The following is a 23,268-nucleotide window of genomic DNA, read 5'->3' as shown; positions in this document are numbered from 1 at the left end:
GGAAACTAGTTTGCCTTTGAGATGTGATAGAACTTGTTCCACTTATGGCAAACTAAATGGACTGCACATAGTTTAGAAATATACTTACTCGTGTAATTAAGATCAAACTAACCAAAGACCAAAACATCGCAGAACCATATGTGACCAAGTGGTTGGCAGGATTATAAAAATTAATAAAGCGTCGCACAAGTTCAAAGATGCACACTGAGGCCGGTTGGGTCAAATATTAATACAGTTTTATTTATTGGTATAAAGTCAGATATAACATCAAACAATGACAGAGCACTGAATGTAACGTCGTCTATAACTGTGTCCTAAATTACAATAAAAATAAGCATGGAACTTGGACTTACCAGCAGCTGTGGACCAAAAAGTAAACCACACGGAAAAAAAACACTACAGTCTATTCACCCGGTGCTGTACAAGAAAAGAAGTGTGGAAAACGACCCAACACCTGAGGTCCCACGGCCAACTCAATTTAGTGGAATAAAAGCACAAGACATACACGTTAAAAAGAATAAAAAAGGGCCACCAAATAACAGGCTCTCTGTATATAATAAAAAGAATAAAAGAAAAACTTAGATCTTTAATAAAATACACACAGAGTGCAGACTGGAAATACTTGCACTCCGCAAGTCAACCAGCGGCTTCTGCTGGTTATGATTGTCCACAGCCTCGCTCAGTCCCGTGCAGCTCCCCACACCAGCCCGATGTGCAGTTGAACATTGCTCTAGCCAGCCATGGAAGCCAGAGTGCAGAGAGAGAATGTCAGGATTCCCATTGCTGCGGCCTGGCCTATATTTGATCTCAAAGTCGAAGGCTGCAAGCTGGGATGCCCACCTCTGCTCGGGGGCACCTAGCTTGGCTGAAGAGAGATAACTGAGGGGACTGTTATCAGTAAAGACCACGCACTTCTGTCCCAGCAGGTATTCTCTGAATTTTTCACCCATGGCCCACTTGAGCGCAAGAGATTCCAACTTCATGGAGCTGTAATTATCCATGTTGTGCTAATGGGGCCGAAATATTAAAATAATTTTATACAAATATATAGAAATATTAATGGTGGGATAGTTTGAGGAACACTTGAGAAGATTCTCTGCAAGCTGCAGTGACTGAATACCTGAATTATTGTTTTTTAACCACTTTGAAGAGTCTCCTCAATAGATACAGTAAGAGTTTCCATCATAACTGTTCAGTTTTCTGACTAAAACTGAAACACCGAGTACAGACGTTCACTGACTGAAATTTACATACAAAGTGCTTGGATTTTTATTTTCCACTTGAAAAAAAGATTATTGTTTTGTTCTATTTTCGTGAAGATCCATTCATTCTCTTCCACAGCGGGGGGCGCTGGAGCCTATCCCAGCTGTCATAGGGCGAGAGGCAGGGTACACCCTGGACAGGTCGCCAGTCTGTCGCAGGGCCAACACACAGGGACAGACACATTCACTCGCACATTCACACCTAGTGGCAATTTGGATTATCTAATTAACCTGTCCCCACAAGCTGCATGTCTTTGGACGGTGGGAGGAAGCCGGAGTACCCGGAGGGAACCCACGCAAACACGGGGAGAACATGCAAACTCAGAAAGACCCCGGCCTGATGGTGGAATTGAACTCAGCACCTTCTTGTTGTGCGGCAACAGTAAAACGACATTTTATCACCTATTATCACCTATTTTTAACAACTTTCTCAGTGCACATGTTGCAGACACGGGATAATATTTTACTTAAACTTTCAATTAAAATGTTTTCAGACCGCTTTGAGAGGCATTTGATAATAATCACTGGACAGATAATAGGGCTTTGGAGTTGACGTCACGCCGCAATGCATTGTGGGAGTGCGGCACCATAAAAGCCATAAAAGCCTCCAAAGCCCTATGGAATTAGGAACAGGGGCGGACCTAAAGAAATGTTCTTAGGGTGGCATGAGGGCAGCAAGGAAGCTACTTTTTTCACACAAAAAAGTCAGAAATCTGTAGTGTTACGAACAAAATTATATATTATCACCAAAAATGTAAAACTAAAATTTCATGTTTCACTGGGTTAATGTACTTATCTTTATACTTTTTCCAGAGTGTACTAATCAAACATCTGCACTCAAAAAAATGAAATTAGGTGGTTGTTAGATTTACAAGATTGAAACTTCTAATTTGAACAACATAATTTAACATTTCTATGGTGAACATAATTAAATAAAATAGACAATTTGATGTAAGCTACCAATCAGTGTAAAATTAAAACAAAAAACAAAAAAATATCTTTCACATCTCGTAAGTCTTACACAAAATAAAAAAAATGTATTTTTTTTATTTCGCTATGTCTGCAGAGTGTTATATTTTTTAGTGCTGGCTTGATATTACTAAAAAATTGGGTGCATCAACACCTGATATATGGATAACATCTATAGAGGTGCATATAGCCAAACCTTTACAGGCTTGCTGTGGGATACTTGTGCACCCCTGCCTCCTCAGTGCCATGTGAAAGTGTTTTTTTCTGAAGCTGGAGGGGTTATTACGGAAAAAAAGGGAAACTTACTGAGTCCAAGCACAGTGGAAGAAAATATTATTTCTTAACCTCTTAAGCCCCAACGCCCCCTGATACGGGGGCAAAAGGCAGGAGATCAGTTAGGCTTGGGGCTTAAGAGGTTAATAAGATTGACTGAAGTCACCATTTGAAAACACTGCAAAAGTTTTACATAAACGTCTCCTGCCTGATTGGATTTATTTAAAGAAGAGGGCGTCACTAAGTGACAATAAAGATTTGTGACCAGCAGGGAGGGGCTGTGTGCACATGAAGCCTCAAGAAACATAGACGGAAAAAAAACTTACATAAAAACAAATACCGGAAATCACTTTAGCAGAGACCTTGAATAATAATACAATTAGTAATAGTATAATGAGCAGTAATGCTCATAAACGACCAGCTTCTTCAATGATGAATGCCGATGCTTCACTGGCTGATGAGCTGAACACGTTTTATGCTCGCTTCGACGCCGCAGCAATGAAAACAACAAACGGCTGCGCGCGCTTGGAGTGCACCAGTGAAGAAAATGCATTCATCATCACAGAGCATGCCGTGAGGAACACCTTCAGGAGGGTGAACACCAGGAAGGCAGCAGGACCAGATGCAATCCCTGGCCGGGTCCTGAGAGCCTGCGCTGACCAGCTAACACCGGTGTTCACGGAGATCTTCAACTTCTCCCTGGCCCAAGCTGTGGTTCCCACGTGCTTCAAACAGTCCATTATTGTTCCTGTTCCAAAGAAACAACAGCCCGCTTGCCACAATGACTACCGTCCAGTAGCACTGACCTCAATTGTGATGAAGTGTTTTGAAAGACTGATGAGAGATCACATCACTTCTTCACTTCCTGCCACCATCGACTCACTTCAGTTTGCTTACCGGACTAATCGTTCCACAGACGATGCCATATCTCACCTGCTCCACACATCCCTGAGTCACCTGGACACTGGCAGAGGGAATTATGTTAGGATGCTGTTCGTGGACTACAGTTCAGCATTCAACACAATAATTCCCTCTAAGCTTTTCACCAAGTTGACAGATCTAGGACTCAGCTCATCACTGTGTCAGTGGATCCTCAACTTCCTCACAGACAGACCCCAATCAGTGAGGGTGGGAAAACAAGTCTCCCCCTCCATCTCACTCAGCACTGGAGTGCCTCAGGGCTGCGTTTTAAGCCCCCTGCTGTACTCACTGTACACTTATGACTGTGTAGCCACATCAGACACCACCTCCATTGTCAAGTTTGCTGATGACACTGTTGTTGTAGGCCTGATCTCCGACAACATCGAGACGGCCTACCTGGAGGAGATTAGGAACCTGGAGACCTGGTGCCAGGAGAATAACCTCCTCCTAAACATCAGCAAGACTAAGGAGCTGATCGTGGACTTCACCACAAAGCAGGCGAGGAATTACAAACCCCTCATCATCAGTGGCACGCCAGTGGAGAGAGTGGACAGTTTCCGATACCTGGGTGTCCACATCACTCAGGACCTGTCATGGTCCTGCCACATCAACACCCAGGTTAAGAAAGCCCGTCAGCGTCTCTTCTTCCTCAGAAGACTTAGAGACTTCCATCTGCCACTGAAGGTGCTCAAGAACTTCTACTGCTGCACCATCGAGAGCGTCCTGACGGCAAACATCTGCACCTGGTTTGGGAACAGCACCAAGCAGGACAGACGAGATCTGCAAAGAGTGGTGCGCTCAGCCGAACGCATCATTCAATCAGAGCTCCCTGACCTGCTATCCATCTACACCAAGCGGTGCAAGTCCAAAGCTAGGAAGATTATGATGGACCTCTCCCATCCCAACAATGGACTCTTCTCACTGTTGAGGTCTGGGAAGCGCTTCCGCTCCCTTAAGGCCAAAACAGAGAGAATGAGGAGGAGCTTCTTCCCCCAGGCTATTCGGGCCCTGAACCAGGTGTAGGACTGTACTCTCCCACACACATCACTATAAGACTGGACTCTCACACACATCACATCACCACACGCACCACCACACATTTCCTATAATTTCCTATAATTTCCTATAATTTATAATCTTTATAATCTCTCTCTGCTGTTTGCACATTTTTATTTATTTTTATTTTTTATTTTTACTGTAAATTCCTAAGTTAATTTGTACATTTTGTAGTAAATTGTAAATACTGTAAAACTTTTTTTTTTTTTTTCTGTCATTTAATGGTCGGGCATTGCGCAGCTACAAGCATTTCACCCCCATGTCATACTGTGTATGGTTGTGTGTGTGTGTGACAAATAAAATTTGAATTTGAATTTGAATTTGCTATTACTAGTTTAGTCTCTGTAGTTTTTCCTCCAGGTCAATAGGTGGCGATGATCATGCCGATAAAATTAAATCACATGATTTCCGGCGGAACGTTAAGAAAAAATAACAAAACAGGGTGGTATGGCAAAGAGGTTGTGATGAAGCCAAGGCATAAAGCTCAGTTACCGTTGATATTACTATGTGTAGCGTTCGGATTAGGAGGTGAAGGAGCGGACACCGAGGGGAAGCCAATGTTAGCCAGTATTGCATTGTTTTGTGCACCATGAATTTACGAGGGCTCTTTCAGGACTTCAACCCCAGGTAACGTAGCTGCGTCTCAGCTAGCACTGTAGCTAGTTAGCATGGATTAAGTGTTCGGTAAGATCGTATCTCTGCTGTTTGGAAAAGAAAAAGTAAAAATCAGACTCATTATGCATGTGGAAATCACGTTCTCTGGTTTCTGGTTAACCTACAGGGATACCTCTCAATACAGTAACTAATGCTAACTAAAACCTAACCAAGGCCTGGCTAGCAGGCTAGCTGTTACCACCGATGATTTGCTAGTTAAAGACAATTTAATGTTGTCTACAGTGGATTGTGGCTCTAGTTATGTCATGTTTCCTTTTGTTTCAATTGCCACTTTTCGGTAAAAAAAAAACAAAACAAATAAAGCGAAAATAAAAAATGATTAAAATAAAAATATTTGGCATTTGTGCACATATAGTAGGTAGGTATGGGTACACAAGAAATACTGTGTTCTAAAATGTAACCAAAATTGTATTTGTTAAAGTTGTTCTTATGTTGGCCTGCTTTTCTTAAATTGGAGCAAGTTTGTCCACATGATTGCTGACAGCTAAGACTCAATACCCTACATACTGTACTCCACATATCTATCAAACTACCTGTCAAAAAACAAAGTCTTAGAAATCTGTCAAAAACTATTCTAAGCTCTAAGGCAGGGGTGTCTGACTCCAGGCCCCTAGGGCCAGTGTTCTGCAGGCTCTAGATATCACCTTGGGTCAACACACCTGAATCAAATGATTGGTTCATTACCAGGGCCCTGCAGAACTTCAAGACATGTTGAGGAGGTAATTTATCCATTTAAATCAGCTGTTTTGGATCAAGGACACATCTGAAACGGCAGGACCCTCGAGGCCTGGAGTTCGACGCCCCTGCTCTAAGCGTTAACCATTACAAAGTTTTAAAAATGATTTTTGTAATTTGGTTATAGCAGCTGTGGCATAAACCTTACATTGGGTGGTGGTCTAATACAGTTGTTAAGCATCTAATAAGTTTTCAAGTGGGGAAAAATGAGCTTTCCATATTTGCCTTTAACTATAAAAACTGCAAAGCTGCATCTTTTTTCATCATCATGTCTTTCATTTTTCCTCTCTTCTGTTGCAGCAAGTTCCTAATCTATTCTTGCCTGCTGCTCTTCTCCGTGTTGCTGTCCTTGAGGCTGGATGGAGTTATCCAGTGGAGCTACTGGGCTGTGTTTACGCCAATATGGCTGTGGAAGCTGTTGGTCATCATCGGGGCGTCCGTGGGCACCGGAGTCTGGGCCCACAACCCTCAGTACAGGTTAGACTCCCTCACTTGTATGTGAATTGGTAGTTAGAGTGTAGACTGTCTGTAAAAAGATAGACTTTCACTATTGCTTAGTGAAGTCCCCTTATGAAGCTTTTCCTCAGGCTCTGTTTTATTTTCGTAGTCATTTTTACAATTTATATTTTATGCAGTCTGACCTGAGTGTAGTGATTGAACCTGTAAAGTAAAAAATGGAAGTGTTTACTGAGGTAACAGAGCGAGGGAAGCGGGGCAGTTTTCCCAAAGTCTCCTGTAGCATCAGAAATCTTTTTTTGCAAGCAGAGGAGTTGTTGCCTGCTGGACAGTGAAAAGAATGCAGGGTCGGCTTCACTTTCTCAGAGAGAAGCTCTGTCCATCTATTCTTACTGTCTGTGGTTTAAAGTAACTACAGACCCTGAACTGTGCACAGCTCTTTGCATTGGTGTTAGGTAAACAACCATATACTGTTACATTTACCAGAGCAGTACTGATTGTTAGAGAGTAATGAATTTGTTAGACAAAATAAATATGCAAATATGATGATGCTCACCCAGACTTCATCTTCTTATTCTCATGTTGTTGTCGTCTCCTCTGCTGTGCTCTCGTTTTAGACTTAAATCAGTGGCTTATTTTGATCATTTGACAGATATAATCAGCAGTTGCTGGTCTGTACTACAAATATTAAAATTTGGGCTGACAGTTAAAATTCATAGCTTAACGAACGTGGCATGTGAACACAGTCATAAGTCTGTCACATGGTGCTCAATGTAACTGCCAATATTAATGATTTGTATACCCTATAAGGATGTTGACATTTACATTACCCTGGGGAATGTTAATGAATTCATCTAGGAGAAGATTGGGAACATGAATGTACACATATGTTTTAGTATGGTGATAGCAGCAGCCCAGGTTCAGCTTGAATGCTGAGATCAGGGCACCTGAAATGTTTTAACCTTTATGATGACCTCTGTCAGGGCTGAGGGGGAGACGTGTGTGGAGTTCAAGGCCATGCTGATAGCGGTGGGGCTCCACGTCCTGCTGTTGATGTTCGAGGTGCTGGTGTGCGATCGGGTAGCGAGAGGAAACTACTTCTGGCTTCTCGTCTTCATGCCACTCTTCTTTGTGTCACCCGTTTCCGTAGCAGCATGTGTCTGGGGGTTTAGACACGACCGCTCTCTTGAGGTAAGGCGTCTGATTTTTATGAGGAAACTCAAACTATGATCGTAAAATATCACAAACTACACTCCTCCAGCTGTTTGTCAAGATACAACAGTGAGGGGTTTGTATTTTTGTTATCCTCAAATGTTTTATTCATCCATCTTTAGTCAGAGTCGTTTGAATTAAAGCCTGATCCATGTCTGTGGCTGTTCAGGCTACAGTTAGTGATTGTTTTAATTCAAGTCTTCTGCATACTGTTCTTGCATTATCAGACTCAACACAGCAAAGTTGCACTTTTTTAAACATCGTGTATGAAAAAGCAAGAAATGGTCTCAAGGGTAGTGTTTTCTGTGAGTTGAAGGTGTTCATGACCTCGCAGTGTGAAGGTCTTGGGTTTGAATCCACTGGCCAGCTGTGAAGCGTTTGCATGTTCTCCCAATGCCGGTGTAACTCTTGGTCTCCAACAACACTGGTTGTTTTTGTTGCATTTTCTGCATGGCTTTAAATCCCACTGAGAGTGTTCATATGTAGGATGCGTGTAACAGAATAGGCAGTTTAATAAAAGTACAGTCCTGAACTCCTGTCCTGATTGTTTCTCCCTGTCTTCCTCTCCTCAGCTGGAGGTGTTGTGTTCAGTAAATATTCTGCAGTTCATCTTCATCGCTCTGAAGCTGGACAAGATCATCAACTGGCCTTGGCTGGTGAGGCACACGAAACACGCCACTTATTGTGCGTCCATGGTGACCACAATCTGTGCTGGTCCTGAAGCCCTCTTTGAACTTGCTTTAATGAAACCCTGCCTGTGTTTGTGTGCTGCAGGTGGTGTGTGTCCCACTGTGGATCCTCATGTCCTTCCTGTGCCTTGTTGTCCTTTACTACATCATTTGGTCAGTCCTCTTTCTCCGCTCCATCGACATCATCGCCGAGCAGCGGCGAACTCACATCACCATGGCAATCAGCTGGATGACTATTGTCGTACCACTTCTCACATTTGAGGTGAGGCGTGAAGTCTGCATCATCTCCTGTTGTTTAAAATGGCTGTTTGGTCTCTCCAATGTGAAGGCCATGACTCAGCAGTTCATCTGCATCTAAAGGATAAAGGTCACTTTTTTGAGGATGCCAATGTTCACATTTTGGACAGAGAGGACAGATTGTTTGAAAGAGGAGTGAAAGAAGCCATCTATGTCCACTGTGAGCGACCATCTTTGAACAGAGGTGGTGGTTTACGACACCAACTGTCTGCCATCTATAATCCAGTTTTGAGATCCCTTCCCAGACGCCTTAACGCCCACTCACATCCTGAGCCATCTGACCTCAGGAAATCACATGAAAGTGTGGGCTAGGTTTCACAATGAGCTCACCCAAAACCCTGGCTGATTGTGACCTACACATCTAGGCTTATGTGATTAGGTAGAGGATCATTAGGGGGTCCTTTTGTCCCTCTCGGGGGGGAAACTCCCACAGGGCTTAAATTTGGGACTCTCCATCATTTGATCCCAGAACTGAAAAAGCTTCTCGGATGAGAGGTGAAACGTCTTCAAGCAACTTAAAGAAGTCCAGACGCTTTTCTTTGTAAGCTCCGTAGACTGTTACAGTCTTTGGCTCATGCTCGTCTTCTTTCTTTTCTTCTTTCTTGTTTTTAATAAATACAAACTAAAATATATTGTAAAACGAGCTGGAAAGACTGGCGGATAAAAAGCCTTGCAAACTAAGGCACAGTTGAACAGTCTAAAGTGGGCTGTGAACCCACAGCGCTCAGCGCTCAGACCATAAAGACAGACGCCCCTGCGGTGTCTGGTTGGTAGAGCCAAAAATTGCTGCACACATGCATGTTTTTTTTCTCCCAGCAGCAGGATGTCTGATAACATTCACATGTCTTTACAGATCCTTCTGGTGCACAAGCTAGACGGTCACAACAGCCTGAGCTACGTGTGCGTGTTCGTCCCTCTGTGGCTCTCCCTGCTCACACTCATGGCCACCACCTTCGGCCAAAAGGGAGGAAACCACTGTGAGTATCTGCAGCTGGACTTGTGGTCCCTGCTGCTGCTGTTGTTTCAGAAATCGCACAACTTTCCCTTAATATAGCTTCATTAAAGCTTTTATCTTTCGATGTTTGTCATTTCTCGGACTCCAGCAAATGTTCTATGAAGCTGCTGGTTCTGTAAATCATTTGGTCTGTAAAATGTGAGGAAAAATAAATGAAAAGATTATATTTTGACTTTTTGATTGACCTGAGAGTAAATTAGAGGAGGTTAAATTTCCTTTTAATTATTTATCTGGTCATATTTTAATAATATTAAACTTTGTTTGCAAATCAAAAAGCTTTTCATTGTTTCTCTCTCCTGCTTCGTCCTTATTTCTGATCAGGGTGGTTCGGCATCCGGAAGGACTTCTGCCACTTTCTACTGGAGCTCCTTCCCTTCCTGCGAGAGTACGGCAACGTGTCCTACGACCTTCAACGTAGCGAGGACCCCGAGGCGGCCGAGGATCTGCCCGTCCCTGAACCGCCGCCAAAGATTGCCCCCATGTTCCACAAGAAGACCGGCGTGGTGATCACGCAGAGCCCCGGGAAATACTTCGTCCCGCCACCCAAACTCTGCATCGACATGCCGGACTAATAGCGGGTCAAAGCATGAGCAGTCGTGGGTGCCGAACTAATGAAGCCAAAACCGCTTCAGAGACTGTTTCTTTTGTTTTGTTTTAAATCCACTCTCCACTGAAGGATTTTGGCCCCCCCTGTGCATCAGCATGCCCAGCACGGGCCATCCACCTGAACTAAAACGGCATGGATCCAAGATCCCCGCTGTCCTCCTGACTTGCTGCCTTTAAAGGGTGAAATCATGGAACCCACGAAGGGACAGCTTTGTTTTTCATCTCTCGCTGGAGCAACAACATCCAAGACTCTATTGGATCTAAACTTCAGGCTGACATCAGTGAGAACTGGATACGTGTAGACTTTAAATGTTCGCTCTGAACTGCTGTAGATCTTTGCTTTATGTTCAGAGGATGTCAAAAACAAAATCAACACTTTTTGGGTTTGTGACGGGGACCATTGGAGAGACTCCATACAGGGATCAGTGTAACCCTGTCCTTTAAATTCTCTCTTCATCATTTAGGTGTTAAAAAAAAAAACCAAGGGTGTGGGGCTCAGAGGAAAAGTTTCTTTCTATCTTTTTTGTTCAGGGCTGCCTTGGAGCAATACTTGTCTCAGTGCATTGAAGCAGCTGTTGGGCTGATTTCTGATTGCACATTTGGAGAAAATATTCACGGGGCTTATATGTAGGGCTGTGCAAAACTACACGATCTCCAATACTCTGCCCCAAACATGCAAGTTGTTTAAACAAATTAGTTCGGCTAAGAGGAAACTTCTTCACAGCCACAACACAACAGGAGGAAAGAGTAAAGTTCTGTTTTCCAAAGCGTTCGTGCACTCTGCAAGCATTGCTTTAAGACTACCCTTGAAGGAAAAAAAAAGCATCTTTTCTTTAAAAAGAAAAGGAAATAGCACTTTGTTACTATGTTCCAGGAGGAACCCAGTTTGACTTGTTGGATTTTTCTATTCCTGTTTGGTTTTTTGTTTTTGTAAATAACACAACTTGTCAAGTTAGGGACCATAGCGGTGACGAGAGTGGGTGGGGGTAAAAAAGTAAACGTCAATCATGCACTCCTGATTTTTGATTGGCTGTGCAATCTTTCTACCATCCTCAATCTTATGAATGCAATCTGTGTGACTGCAATTTTAAGGTGATGTAGCATCCTTAACATTAAACTGACAGCTTGGGTTTTTGATTGAAGAAGTAAAGAGTTGAGCAGAGTTTAGAAGCTAACACATATCTGCATTAAGTCTAACCGTGAAAATAAAAATCTTGACCTGTTCAGGAGATAAAGACAGCGTGCCCTCCCCTCCTCCTCTTCTTTTTTTAAACTCTCCCTTCTATGCTGCCATTACCTTTTCTTCTCGTCATTGCTGGGGGATCGTCAGGTGTCACTAAACATACCGGGTTTTTGTTGTCTGTATATTTATTTCAGAATTAAACTGAGAAAATAATCCAGCCCTGAATTATTCTTCACTGTGATCGTGCCACAAACGTTTCACGTGCTGCGCTCTGGTCTAACGGTGCTTCAGTCGGCATGCAGCAGTCTGTCTTTGCCTCTTGGATCACTGATTGACTTCTTTCTGTAAAGTGGGTGAATGTCAGAGATCGATTCTATGGGTCTGACACTGAAATATGATATTCATTGTTTTCTGGGATTAAACTCCATTGTCACAAGACAGAGCGATGTCACATCATGTTTTGTTTTTGGTCCGGAGGTCCATGGGAAAAAAAGAAGTATTCAGTGACCGATGTCTGCTGACATACAGCTGTTACATACAGTAGACTTTGTGCAGTACTGTGTACTTTACTTCCAAGGAGCCAGAGTTTCTTATAAAATTTAAAGCAGTCTTGAGGCTTTCTGAAGGTCTTTTAGAGTGTTTCTCTGGATATTTTCAGTCTAATAACCCAGTGTTGAGTCTACACATAACAGACAACCTAGCAAAGAACCAGTAGTATCTTTAGGATCTTCACCAGCAGCCTATCACAAAATACATTTGTCCTTATTTTTTTTTTAGTCTACTCTATTAAAAAATGGTAAAGAGGACACAGTTTACCAGGAATAAAAGTATTTTTGCACCAACATGTTGATTCCCAAAGAGCCCTTGTTGATGTAGCATGTGTCAGCATTGGTGTGTCCTTAAAAAGTTTGAGAAAATTTGGTAAGTGAAGGACAAAAGAAGCAACAGGCCTAAAAAAAACTAGAGTTGATGAGCGGTATCCGTAGTTACGTCCTTAAGAAATTCAATCATTTAATTTCATTTTAATAGCGCAAATTCAAAACAACAGATGCCCCAAGATAAAGACGATAAGAAAAAAAGACCTCATCGCCCATATTAGACAGCTGTACAAAGATATGAGTTTTAATAGTTTAATTTCACCAGCAGCGAGTAAACTCATCGATAAAACCTGTGGCCGTGTAGCAATCTAATACTTACCATGCTCAGAAATGCAGTTTTCAAATCAAGGTTAACTTCATGTTTGATGTGTTAAAAGATCTTATCAGGTAATAGCAGCTCCTGAAGACCTCCTGGGGTACGCAGGCTCCACTCCCATTAGTGTGCACGAATGTCTGAGCAGTAACGCTGGACAAGCTGGAAAGGTGCAAGCTGGCTTACAGCTTTAAGACTTCAGCGTCTGGGCACTGGATTTGGATTCTGACTAGAAAAAGTTAACAGTGTTATTTAAAATAAACTTTATTTGTGCACTAATGGGACGTGTGAACTTCTTCAAACAGGAATCTTTTATTAACATCAAAATATAGCAGTGTCTTGACATTTATATACACTTTTACATAATCATACTCAATGATGCTGTTCAAGTAAAGGAGGACCTAAAAGTTAATGACGGTATAATTCACATTGTTGAGCATACTTTGGGACCACCTCCAGGGCCGCCTTCATGTCAGAGCTCCTTGTGTACAGTAGAGCTGATAAACTGTTCTGCTCAAAGCTGGACCCAGGTTCCTGAAAAACAAGCCAACAGGAGAAAGCATGAAGCATTCACACACACACCCAAGGTACTGTAGTGGTTTGTGGTGGTCAAACTATCAACACTGGAAGTTCATGACATTGATTAAACCTCTCTTGTAATTCTTCCATCACTACCTTTCTCTCCACAGCCATGCTAATCCAGTTGCGTAATAATTATTTTTCCACTGTGTCCACCATGAACAGGTCCGACTTATTGCCGGCAAGCTGAACAAAGCTCTTATTACACTTGTACAGGGATCAGAAAGTCAGATATTCTATACTTGCAAAGTACCGTGAGAGGTCAAATATCTTCTCGACGTCTGCAAAACAGATGCAGACTGGCTCTGAATTTAAGCCACATTTTTTTTCTTGAAGCTGAGGTTGAAATATTCGATCCAGCACCCTGCCACAGACCTTCCCATCAAAGCTGATCTTGCTTAACACACCCTCCGGTCCCCTTTCTTCCAAAATGGAGAACGCCACTCCAGTCAAAGGGCACTTCATATCACATCCACTATACCACAGCATGGGCAGGAAGCTTCTTTCCCTTCCTGACGTGTCTGTCAGAATCACTTCAAGACTGACAAAAAGTTTTATTCCATTGCCTCTCCAAACTCCTGCCACAGCCATATTTCTGCCTACGAGCCCCTTCCTCAGGCCTGGCATCTCTGGTCACACTCAAATACTACACACCACTGGAAGAAGCCAGGAAAAAATGTGAAACTGTATTTACAAACCTTTTGAGCTTCCCATATCGGATCGAGGAGAGGAGTTTCTCTTTCTCTGCTTCACTTGTGCACTGTTCATATGCTGTCAGAAGACTGAAAATGACAGAAAAGACAAAAATTTAATAAATAATCCTTCATATCGTACATTAGTATGGAGACACAGCGTGTCTTATGACGTATTTAGTTATTTTGTTCTGTGGCCACTCTATTCACTCAGCCTACTGCCATGCTGATATTTTTAAACATCAGGTGCAGATCTTTTAAATATTCATGCAATCAGATCCACATATCCTGAGGGTGCTTTCAGTTAGTGTGTTTTTTTTCTGGAACAAGTTGCCTGCTGATCAGAGATCAATTAAATCTGTGCCGATTACAGATGTGCACAATACACTCCAAACAAAGAAGAAGAAAAACAAGCCAAACACTAAACGATATGATATGAAAATGCAGTAATGCAAAAGACGTATTATTAAAATGTGGCAACTACCTGAACAAAAATTTAAACTTGAAATGATAACAAAACAATAGATCATCCATCCACCCGTTCTGAGCCCTTCCCAAATGACTGAACTCCTCACCCCATCTCTAAGGGAAAGCCCAGCCACCCTTTGGAGAAAGCTCATTTCTGCCGCTTGTCTCCATGATTTCGTTCTTTTAAGTTCAAAACAACTAATAACAAACAAATTAACAGAATTCTCTACAACAGCTCCACCTGGTGGCAGACGGCCGCACTGGTCATCATTTAAAATGTTAACGGATTAAAGCTGTTTGTTGATTTGATTGTACACTTCTTTATGATCCACAGGAGGAAATAGCCCTAATCTAACAGGCAGCGACAATAGATAAGGAACTGTAACTATTGGAGATCATAATCCCTCCTGGTCTTTATTTTTCGTCTCTCTCTTGGCTGTTAACTTAAGATAAAAGCAAATCAGGAACCCCGGTGAGCTGTGGAGTATGCAGTATACTACACTACCAGCTACCTGTGTGGCGTGCTGTAGTGTTCCAGTATAGCAGCTGCTTTGTCTCCAGACAATCCGCTGATCTGCATCAGCTGTCTGGCAAACACTTCTCTCACCGTCTGACACTACAGGGGAAGAAAGAGTGAAGCCAGGATTAGAGACGATCACCAAGACAACCAGTTTAATTCAGGCTTTTGAAGCAGATCCACACCTTGTTTTTGACTGCACCGTGGTTGAACTCTGCAAAAGACATAAGGGAGCAGGAGGGGAGCCCTCTCTCCTCTTCGTCACTGCCTCCATCGCCCTCCAGCTCTCTGGAGCGACAGATCAGCGTTCGGTTCTGAAAAAGGTTTAAACAGGAAGAAAGTTACAGTTAAGAAAGATGTAAGGCTGATTTTATGTTATGTTAACAGTAACATGATCCTCATGGCCCAACTAACAAGTGTTGTCATGCAGTAGAGACGTGCGCACAGGTGGAAACTGGTGCTGCCTAATCTCAATGTGACAGCATACATTCAGATGTACCAGCATCACCACAGTGGGAAACAAGGATGAAACAGTTGCAAGGTTTCATGCACCTTTTGACTGTGGTTGACTGCACCACCCAGTGGCCAGAGGTGGTCCCCTTGGCATCCACAACTGCGGCGGTGGTGTCCAGGGCATTTTTGACAAATTGGGTTTCACGTTTCAGTTCATTACAGAGCTTTAATCTGCCATGACTGACGGCCGGGGGGTCAGGATCCACCGCACCACTGCATATGACCCACAAGCTCACAGGATGTGCGAGCAGTTTCACAGGTCGCTCCATGCTTCTCTAACAGATGGCAACTGGGTTGGACCACCTCCAGTGGGCTTTTGCTGGGGCTGCGCTCTGCCTTTAAGGAGGATCTTGGTGCCCCCACCCCAGTGCTTCAATTCATATGTGTTGTCCCTCCACCCCTTAAGTGGACTTACTTCGTGCTCCTGATCTGGTACACCATTGCTTGCCTGACACCTTTGCCCAAAAGACTTTTCGTCAGGCACGATGCCCATAGGACACCATGCGTCTGAGACTCATCGTGGGGAGACTATATGTGTTGAAGATGCCTTTCCTGACGCCCACACCAGCCTCATTCTCAGGACAGAGCTTCCTCTACCAGTTCTCTGCCTCCCAGGTTCAGCCGTTTGCTTAAGCCCAGGGTCCTGGACTAATAGGAGACCCTACTGGGTGTTGGGAGGGGGGTGCACCACTAGGTGGCTCCACTCACACCCTGTGAGTTTTCACGCCTTGAATATTCAGCTGTGTGATTAAAATATTGGGCTCTCTCATGTCGCCCTGACATAACTCCACAATGTAAAATTGGAACATGTATCTTTTTGTGTTTACCTGGTACAGTTTAGTCAGGAATCTTGTCATGATGGTGAGGTACGCCGCTGACTCCCTCACATCCTGCACTCTCTTCACAAAGAAACCGTCAACCACCTAACACACACACACGCACACACACACACACAATATGTAAATACCAAACATATAAAACATAAGCACAGCATAAACAACTTCAACTAACAGAGGATTGGTTATTTTTTAGTTAAAAGTCAGGTTAGAAAATAACTATGTTGTGTGTTTTGTGTGTTTATTTGTTACGGTGCTGGTCATTAATGTAGCTCAGAGCCAGACAAGCAATGCTGTGATTACATCTAATCATGATATGAATGGTAAAAGAAATTTAATGAAACTCAAATAAGTTTCACAGATACGGTTGTAAGTATTCAAAATAAATGTATCATTTGTCAGCAAAGAAACAAAAATTAGACAAAATATAAATCTACTGTCACTGGTCGCCTCACTAGCTACACCTGCTCAACTGGTCTGACGTCTCTCAATTTCTGCTGCAACTTTCAGATGGAAAGGTAAAAAAGTAAACAACAGGAAAGCATGGATCTTTCTCGCCAAAGTTTCGGGCTGATGATGTAAGAGTGTGGGGGATATTTTCTTGGCACAATTTCGCCTCCTTAGTATGATAGAGATGCTACACAGGTGCCACAGCGTACCATCTTCTGATGGCTGCGTCCAGCAGGATACCACAACATTTGTTTCACTTTGAGTGTGACCCATGTGGCCCCAAGTGTGCACTCTACCTGTGTGTTGACTATGGCCTGCTGCAGTGTAGTTTCAGGTAAGCTCAGGTGAGAAGCAGCTGATCCACACTCCTCCACTAAATAGATGGGCTTATGAAGACCGCACCTCTTCAGTCGGAACTGATGGAGGGAAGAAAACAGACGAATGAACAAAAGCAGGAGGGGCGCCTGCAGGCCGACGTGAGACGAGGAACAAGCACCGGGTTCTGATGATGTCACTACTTTATATTTTCCAGTTCATACTCGTATAAATTGAACTCAGTTTGCTTGTAAAAAGCACAAATCATCACCTGTAATTTTGAAGGCGGCGTGCCACCTCACCGATTAATAACTGTATTGGATAAAACCGCGCTGCACACCGACCTTCTGTTCCCTGAAGCGTCCATCGATGATGCTGCCGCACAGGTCGTCCATCCTCTTCCTCTCCACTATGTAGTCAAGGACCAGCTCCCTGCCTACAGGCGCTCGCAACTGACCTGAGACATAACAATCATCCCTGTAAGTTAAACAGGCGTGGCGCGGGATCCCTCCCATCAAACATCAACACTCCCACTCTCTCCTGTATGTGTTACCTGCAACAGGTGCCACCTTTTCCCGAGCCACCCACAGGAAGTCCCCGACGTTTAGTTTCCTGATGTCAAAGTTGACTCCATTTCTCTGAAGCTCTTTCACCAGCTCCTGCTTACGGTGGTGACTCCCACTACATAACAAATAAATACATACACAATTCAATTTTATTTATTGAGGTGCTTCACATGGTTAGATAGAGATCCTACAATAATACAGTGAAAACCCAACAATCAGACGATCCCCTGTGAGAAACCACATGGCGACAGTGGGAAGAAGAACTCCCTTTTAACAGGAAGAAACCTCCAGGACTGAATGGAGCACAACATGGTTATAAGAGCAGTTATCGCATGAGAACACAGTAACAACAGTTAGGTCAGTAAATGTGAATGACTGTGATAAATACGGCTGATATTAATACACATATTTATACGTACACGGCTTTTAATATATTTAAATTCAGTAACATCAGTAGCGTGTTTCTTAAATGTTAGAAGACAGATCTCTTACCCAGTGGTCTCGATGAAGTCAACACAGAGCATAATTTCATACGTTCCGGGTAGGAGACATTCTGCGTTCGGCTTTCTGCTTGTCGTCATCGTCGTCTGTGAATTCTGTGGTTTCCCCGATGAACGCACGTCGTCCACGTCGCAGCTAACCTCAGTGACGGTGGGTTGTCTCTCCGCAGGGCTGTGAAAAGAAGAGGAATGCTTTATTCCAAGAGGGAAATAAAACAGGACAAAAAATAAGGAGATGAGTATTCAATCTTTTAGTTTCCACTCACTGTATTCTGTTCTCCTCCTTCTCTTCTTCATCTTCATCACTACCAGTGAGGTCTACGACGTGATCGTCTTCCTCAGTCGCCTCTAACTCACTCCTAACCGCCTCTCTGTCCCCGTCTGGGTTCGTCTGCTCTGCGGATGCCAGACGCTCGGCCAAAGCCAGACCTCCTTCTGTCAGAGAATACCTGAAAGAAGCACAAAGTTAGGTTAGATGCAGGCAAAGAAAAAATACTGCATGGTGGATTAGTTTAAATAAAGTAGAGCTGAAACAGCAACAACTGTTAAGTTTTAGCAGCAAGTGCGACAACAAAAAGCAGCCAAGAAGCATCAACTTTGTCAAATACAGCAGAAGAGAGAGACTAGAAATAATTTGATTTGTTAACAGTCTGATTACTAAGTTGATCCTAATTTCAGTCAAAATTACACCGATTCTTTTTCTTCTTACCAAAGCAGATCATCTGCTTCCACCTCACCCTATCCCTATCATCCTCCTCCAAACCCTCTGCAGGTCCTCCTACACTACATCCACGGAGCACCTCTGTGGCCACCTTTCCTCCTGCCTGCCAGCTCCACATTCAGCATCTACTATCCCTGCTCTGCACATGTCCAAACATCTCAGCCTCACCTCTTTGTCTTCAAGCCTGAGACTTCAGCCTGAGCTGTCCCTCTGATGCATTCATTCTAATCCTGTCCAAATACGTCAAAAGCTTAATTTCTAAAAAACACGTTTTACTACCCAAATTAGCTGCACTTAAAACACTCAATACGAAAATAAGCCGACTTCTACAAGACTAAAAGAAAAGACGTGAGGTTACAGTAAAAGCACTGACACGCTTCAAGCAGCCGTACCTTGCAGGATTGTGAGTCTTTATCACCAGGTTCTTCTGGATCAGAGTGCTGACTGAGCTCCAGGCGGTGTACTTACTGCCTAAATCAGGCTGCAGACAGAGAAAATGAAGGATGGACACTTCACAAGAAGAAGGCAGACGGATGAAGAACACATGAGATCAAAGTGAAAGCACTCACCACAGAGAACGATTTGTCACAGAGATGCTGAGCTTCTGCCTGCAGCTCCATCTTAAACATGTAACCTTTACTACCAGGGACCTAGACAGAAAGCACACGGCGATAATGAAACACCGGTTTAACACTGACTGATGCTGCAGTAGTTGGAAGAAAGAGGAAAAATCTACCTGAGTTTCTTTGTAAAGAGTCAGCAGCACAGCATAACCCCCGGATCTCTTCTGGGGGACATACTCCCTCTTCTTCTTCCTCCCTCCATCTCCTCCTCCATCCTTTCCTTGATCACCTGCAGAATTTTTCTATGAGGAAAAAATAGTTACACACTGTAATGACAATGGAAACATCCCCTCATACTGCAAATATCTGGCTGAGGTTTTTTTGTTGTCGTTTCTGCTTCTACTTTTACTGTAATCACAAAAAGCATTTATTGGTGTGAAGGAAAATATTTATTTCCATGAATCTCCTCTTTGTTTCCAACTTTACCTTTTTGGATGGAGCCAGGATGATGTTATTGTCTGATCGGCCAGGAGGGGGCGCTCCTTTGGGGAGAGCGTGTATAGAAGCGTCAGCACCTGGAGCAGAGGAACAGGTGAAGACACGGGAGCTGGGTAAACTGGTTAGTTTGTGATACGTGATTTTCACAGAGTAAATATCGTTTAGAGGTCACTCGACAGGGCTCACACGTCTCTGCAATGGTCTGACCGAAGAACACGTTACCAGTTCCACTGATTATTTATTTATTTTTTGTTAACAACTCCCTAGTTTTACTAATTTCAGAATCTCTTTACAGAGTCCCACCATGATATCTTCTTTGTTTAGTGAGATGCTGTATAGTGAGAAATAAAAGAAGATAACTTCAGTTTGCCGTGTATTCTTTCAGCTCAATATATGTTGATGTTTGTTTGTTTTACAGGTAAAATATGCCTGACATTAATGACAATGTTACAAAACTGCTTTCAGTGATCTGGGGTTAAGCTTCCATTAAAAGCTCACTTCCTCTACTTTAAACAGACTAAATCTTTGTTGCTTTAATGTTTTATGATTTGATGCAAAACTACAGACATTGAACACAACATAAGTTTTATTGAGAGGTCAACAATTACATGAATACAAACTTCCAGATTTGCAAAGCAAACTTTGCAATGGTGCATTTTTTTGTATGATTTTCTACAGTTTTGCTCTTAATTCTACTTTTTAATCACAAGCTCATTTTGTTTGATTGCCTGATCATTGAGGACATACGAAAGCCAGAATGATCAGGCTCCATTATATCTGAAAAGAGCACTTCTCTCTCAGACTGCCGGCTTACTTGTGGTTCCTAGGATAGGATTTAAAAGTAGAATGGGAGGCAGAGCCTTCAGCTTTCAGACCCCTCTTCTAATTAGACAGACACCCTATCTGTTATTAGTTTACGCTTAAAACCTTCCTGTTTGATAAAGCATATAGTTAGGGCTAGATCAGGGGACCCTGAATCGTCCTTTAATAGTGCTTCTAAAAACATCTAAAGAAAGGCTACTCTGGGACTTCCCATGATGCACTAAGCCTTTCCTCTCCACTCCTCTCTTTTCACTTCTGATGTTTTTAAATGCCACAACTGCATTTCTGAAACTTTCGTCTCGTCTCCCTCATAGTTAGTCCTTGGTCTCTTTGTGTTGCTAATGTCAGATGGCTGCCCTTTCCTGACCCTGGTTCTGTCGGAGGTTTCTTCCTGTTAAAAGGGAGCTCTTCTTGACCACAGTTGCCAAGTGCTTGCTCATAGGGTATTGCCTGATTGTTGCTCTCTATCACTTTTAAAGTGCCTTGAAGCGGCGGCTGTTGTGAATTGATGCTGTATAAAGAACATTGAATTGAAACAGTGAAGAAAAGTAACACACAAGTACACATACAGTGAAATCTAGTCTAGTTCTGTGTTGTAAAAACACAAAAAACACATTAGCGTGTGTTTTGGATCATCTTATCCACCCATGCGTTTGCTTCTTACCGTTCTCTCTATAATACCGTTGCAGCTTTTCATCCAGTATCTTACAGATGCCGTCTCCGAAGTTTTGGAGGATCTTTGCCTCTTTGGCGTTCTTGAGCGGCAGTGGATATTTATTCAGTGAGTTGATGGCCTTGAAAAAGACAGCAGCACACAAAAATAAATAGAAATTAGCCGTTTCTGCTTTCCTGGTGATTTATATCCCTTTTAATTCCACATTGTCCTTCAAAAACGGAAAGCTTGTAGACACATGGAAGGATTTTATTTGTTATATTTGTCTACAGTGGTGGTTTGTGCACCTCACAGCAAGAAGGTTTATGGTTTGAACCTGCCAGCCAGCTGGAGCCTCTTTATATGGCGTCTGTGCCTGCATGCTTCCCTCTGGGTACTCCAGCATCCTCCCACAGTCCATGCATGCATTTCAGATTAACTGGTGTTTCTAAATTGACCTTGGCTGTGCCTGTGTCTGTGTGTTAGCCCTGTGGTAGACTGTCGGCCCAGGATGTACCCAGTGATAGCTGGGGTAGGCTTCCACCCAGAAGCCAACCAGGATCCCTCTTGCTTTAAGGCGAGAGTGCTAACCCCTGCTAACCGCTACATCCTCTGTACCTTCTGGTAGGTGTACTGGATCTTCAGTCCTTTCTCCTTCGCCTCGTCCTGGAGCTCGGTGAGCCACTTGAGGAACAGCGGGTTCGGGCACGAGGGCAGGGCGCGTTTCCGACCCAACCGGACCGGCTCGGTGGCGGGCATCCCTCGGGATCTGTCGGGAAAAGCAGGAATCGATTTAGCCTGTGTAAGATAAAGTCAACCCCAAATAAAGTTTTTCAAACAAGCTACGGGAGCTCTGCGGGTTCAAAGACGTGTGTACAGACAGTTAGATCAGACAGAAATGTAAAGAGAAGTTGTGTGGATGTCCTATAATGCTGATTACCTTTCACTTGTTGACTAGGAACGGCTACTGGCGCCTTGTATTCAAAGACACAGCCCACTTCCTTGTTGACATGTGTCACGTGACACAAAAGGGACGGAAGACTCAAAGGTTCCTAATGTGACGAGTGGCCTCTAGCGGCAAAGGAGGCAATAATAGTATAATAGTAATATAATAAACCTGTAATCTGAAAAAACCTATTTTAAAATCCAACCTTATATTTAATAACTAAAGGCAACACAGAGACATTTTTTACCTTTATAAAAATATGATACTAATTTAAAAAGAAAAAAGAATTGCTGTTCTCCAGCTGTCTGTTTGTGGACTCCTTTGTTTCAGAATTATCCAGATGTATTCAGTGGTTGCACGTTTCCACAGAGCCTTCCAGCATACATCACACGCCAAATAATTTGATGTTATCTTACTGAAATATGTAAAACTCTCCTTTGAAAAAGATGTGTAGACGTTAGCACATATGCTCAAAAATGTGCAGCACTTCAGACGGATGCACTTATGTACTGTCGTACCATCAGAGATGCTTTTGAATTGTTCACTGATAACAGGTCACATGATCCGTCTCTTCTTTAGCCGGGATGATGTCATGGTTCCTAGAAAAGATTTTCAGATTTTGATTAATTAGACCACAGCAGTTTTCAGAGAATACTGCAGTGTTTCAGCATCTTGGTTTTTGTGTCGTTTGTCTTTCTTTTCATTACTGGAGGCCAGATGTCCGGCAAAGAGAGATGTCGCATAGGCAAAAGAAAAAGCTTATAGTGTCCTGTACAGACTAGCTAGGCCACTAAATTGTGCTGGAAAGGGTGTGCAGGATGTTAGGGTGATTAAAGATGGAGGTGGAAAGGTGCTAACGAGTGAAGGGAGTGTGCTAAGAAGGTGCAAGGAGTGCTTTAAGGAGCTGATTAATGTAGAAAATGAGAGAGAGAGAGAGAGACTGCTGAGGACAGTTAGTGAATCAGCACATGGTGTCGAAGTGGGTGCAGCTACAAAGAGGTAGATGTATGAAGATTTCTATGAGACTTTTTAACCAGAGTGTTCAACAATTCTGGAGAATGAGAGAATACCTACAGAGTGGATGAGAAGT

At 43.0% G+C, this 23,268-nt stretch overlaps 2 protein-coding genes across 2 annotated transcripts; one reads left to right on the top strand and one right to left on the bottom strand.

Annotated features, from left to right (window-relative positions):
- The first annotated feature begins 4,830 nt into the window (after window positions 1-4,830).
- On the top strand, window positions 4,831-11,562 carry tmem185a (transmembrane protein 185A). Its single transcript, XM_006807793.2, has 7 exons — window positions 4,831-5,108; window positions 6,192-6,368; window positions 7,331-7,538; window positions 8,132-8,215; window positions 8,334-8,510; window positions 9,399-9,522; window positions 9,882-11,562. The coding sequence occupies exons 1-7, from the start codon at window positions 5,071-5,073 to the stop codon at window positions 10,130-10,132; spliced, it is 1,059 nt and encodes a 352-aa protein (XP_006807856.1). The 5' UTR covers window positions 4,831-5,070; the 3' UTR covers window positions 10,133-11,562.
- Window positions 11,563-12,833: 1,271 nt separating this feature from the next.
- Window positions 12,834-22,228, bottom strand: mus81 (MUS81 structure-specific endonuclease subunit). The gene is made up of 17 exons (XM_006807792.3): window positions 22,173-22,228; window positions 21,851-22,001; window positions 21,245-21,374; window positions 19,747-19,835; window positions 19,434-19,562; window positions 19,267-19,347; window positions 19,090-19,178; window positions 18,243-18,425; window positions 17,969-18,148; window positions 17,464-17,591; window positions 17,255-17,367; window positions 16,892-17,011; window positions 16,137-16,232; window positions 14,982-15,110; window positions 14,792-14,895; window positions 13,818-13,901; window positions 12,834-13,074 (listed from the first exon to the last, which is right to left on the bottom strand). The coding sequence occupies exons 2-17, from the start codon at window positions 21,989-21,991 to the stop codon at window positions 13,008-13,010; spliced, it is 1,863 nt and encodes a 620-aa protein (XP_006807855.2). The 5' UTR covers window positions 21,992-22,001; window positions 22,173-22,228; the 3' UTR covers window positions 12,834-13,007.
- Window positions 22,229-23,268: the final 1,040 nt, after the last annotated feature.

This window comes from Neolamprologus brichardi, chromosome 3, assembly GCF_056152115.1.
Source record: "Neolamprologus brichardi isolate AB-2024 chromosome 3, ASM5615211v1, whole genome shotgun sequence".
Lineage (NCBI taxonomy): Eukaryota > Metazoa > Chordata > Actinopteri > Cichliformes > Cichlidae > Neolamprologus > Neolamprologus brichardi.
This window is presented reverse-complemented; position numbering and strand designations above follow the sequence as displayed.

What these genes read in the sequence shown, in the direction of transcription:
- tmem185a (XM_006807793.2), top strand. Translation starts at nt 5,071, where the DNA reads ATGAATTTACGAGGGCTCTTTCAGGACTTCAACCCCAG. An exon ending in GACACGACCGCTCTCTTGAG is followed by an intron (nt 7,539 to 8,131) that starts GTAAGGCGTCTG and finishes TCCTCTCCTCAG; the next exon opens with CTGGAGGTGTTGTGTTCAGT. An exon ending in TACCACTTCTCACATTTGAG is followed by an intron (nt 8,511 to 9,398) that starts GTGAGGCGTGAA and finishes ATGTCTTTACAG; the next exon opens with ATCCTTCTGGTGCACAAGCT.
- mus81 (XM_006807792.3), bottom strand. Translation starts at nt 21,991, where the DNA reads ATGCCCGCCACCGAGCCGGTCCGGTTGGGTCGGAAACGCGCCCTGCCC. An exon ending in TCCTGACTAAACTGTACCAG is followed by an intron (nt 15,111 to 16,136) that starts GTAAACACAAAA and finishes AACCTTTTTCAG; the next exon opens with AACCGAACGCTGATCTGTCG. An exon ending in CGATATGGGAAGCTCAAAAG is followed by an intron (nt 13,075 to 13,817) that starts GTTTGTAAATAC and finishes CTTGTTTTTCAG; the next exon opens with GAACCTGGGTCCAGCTTTGA.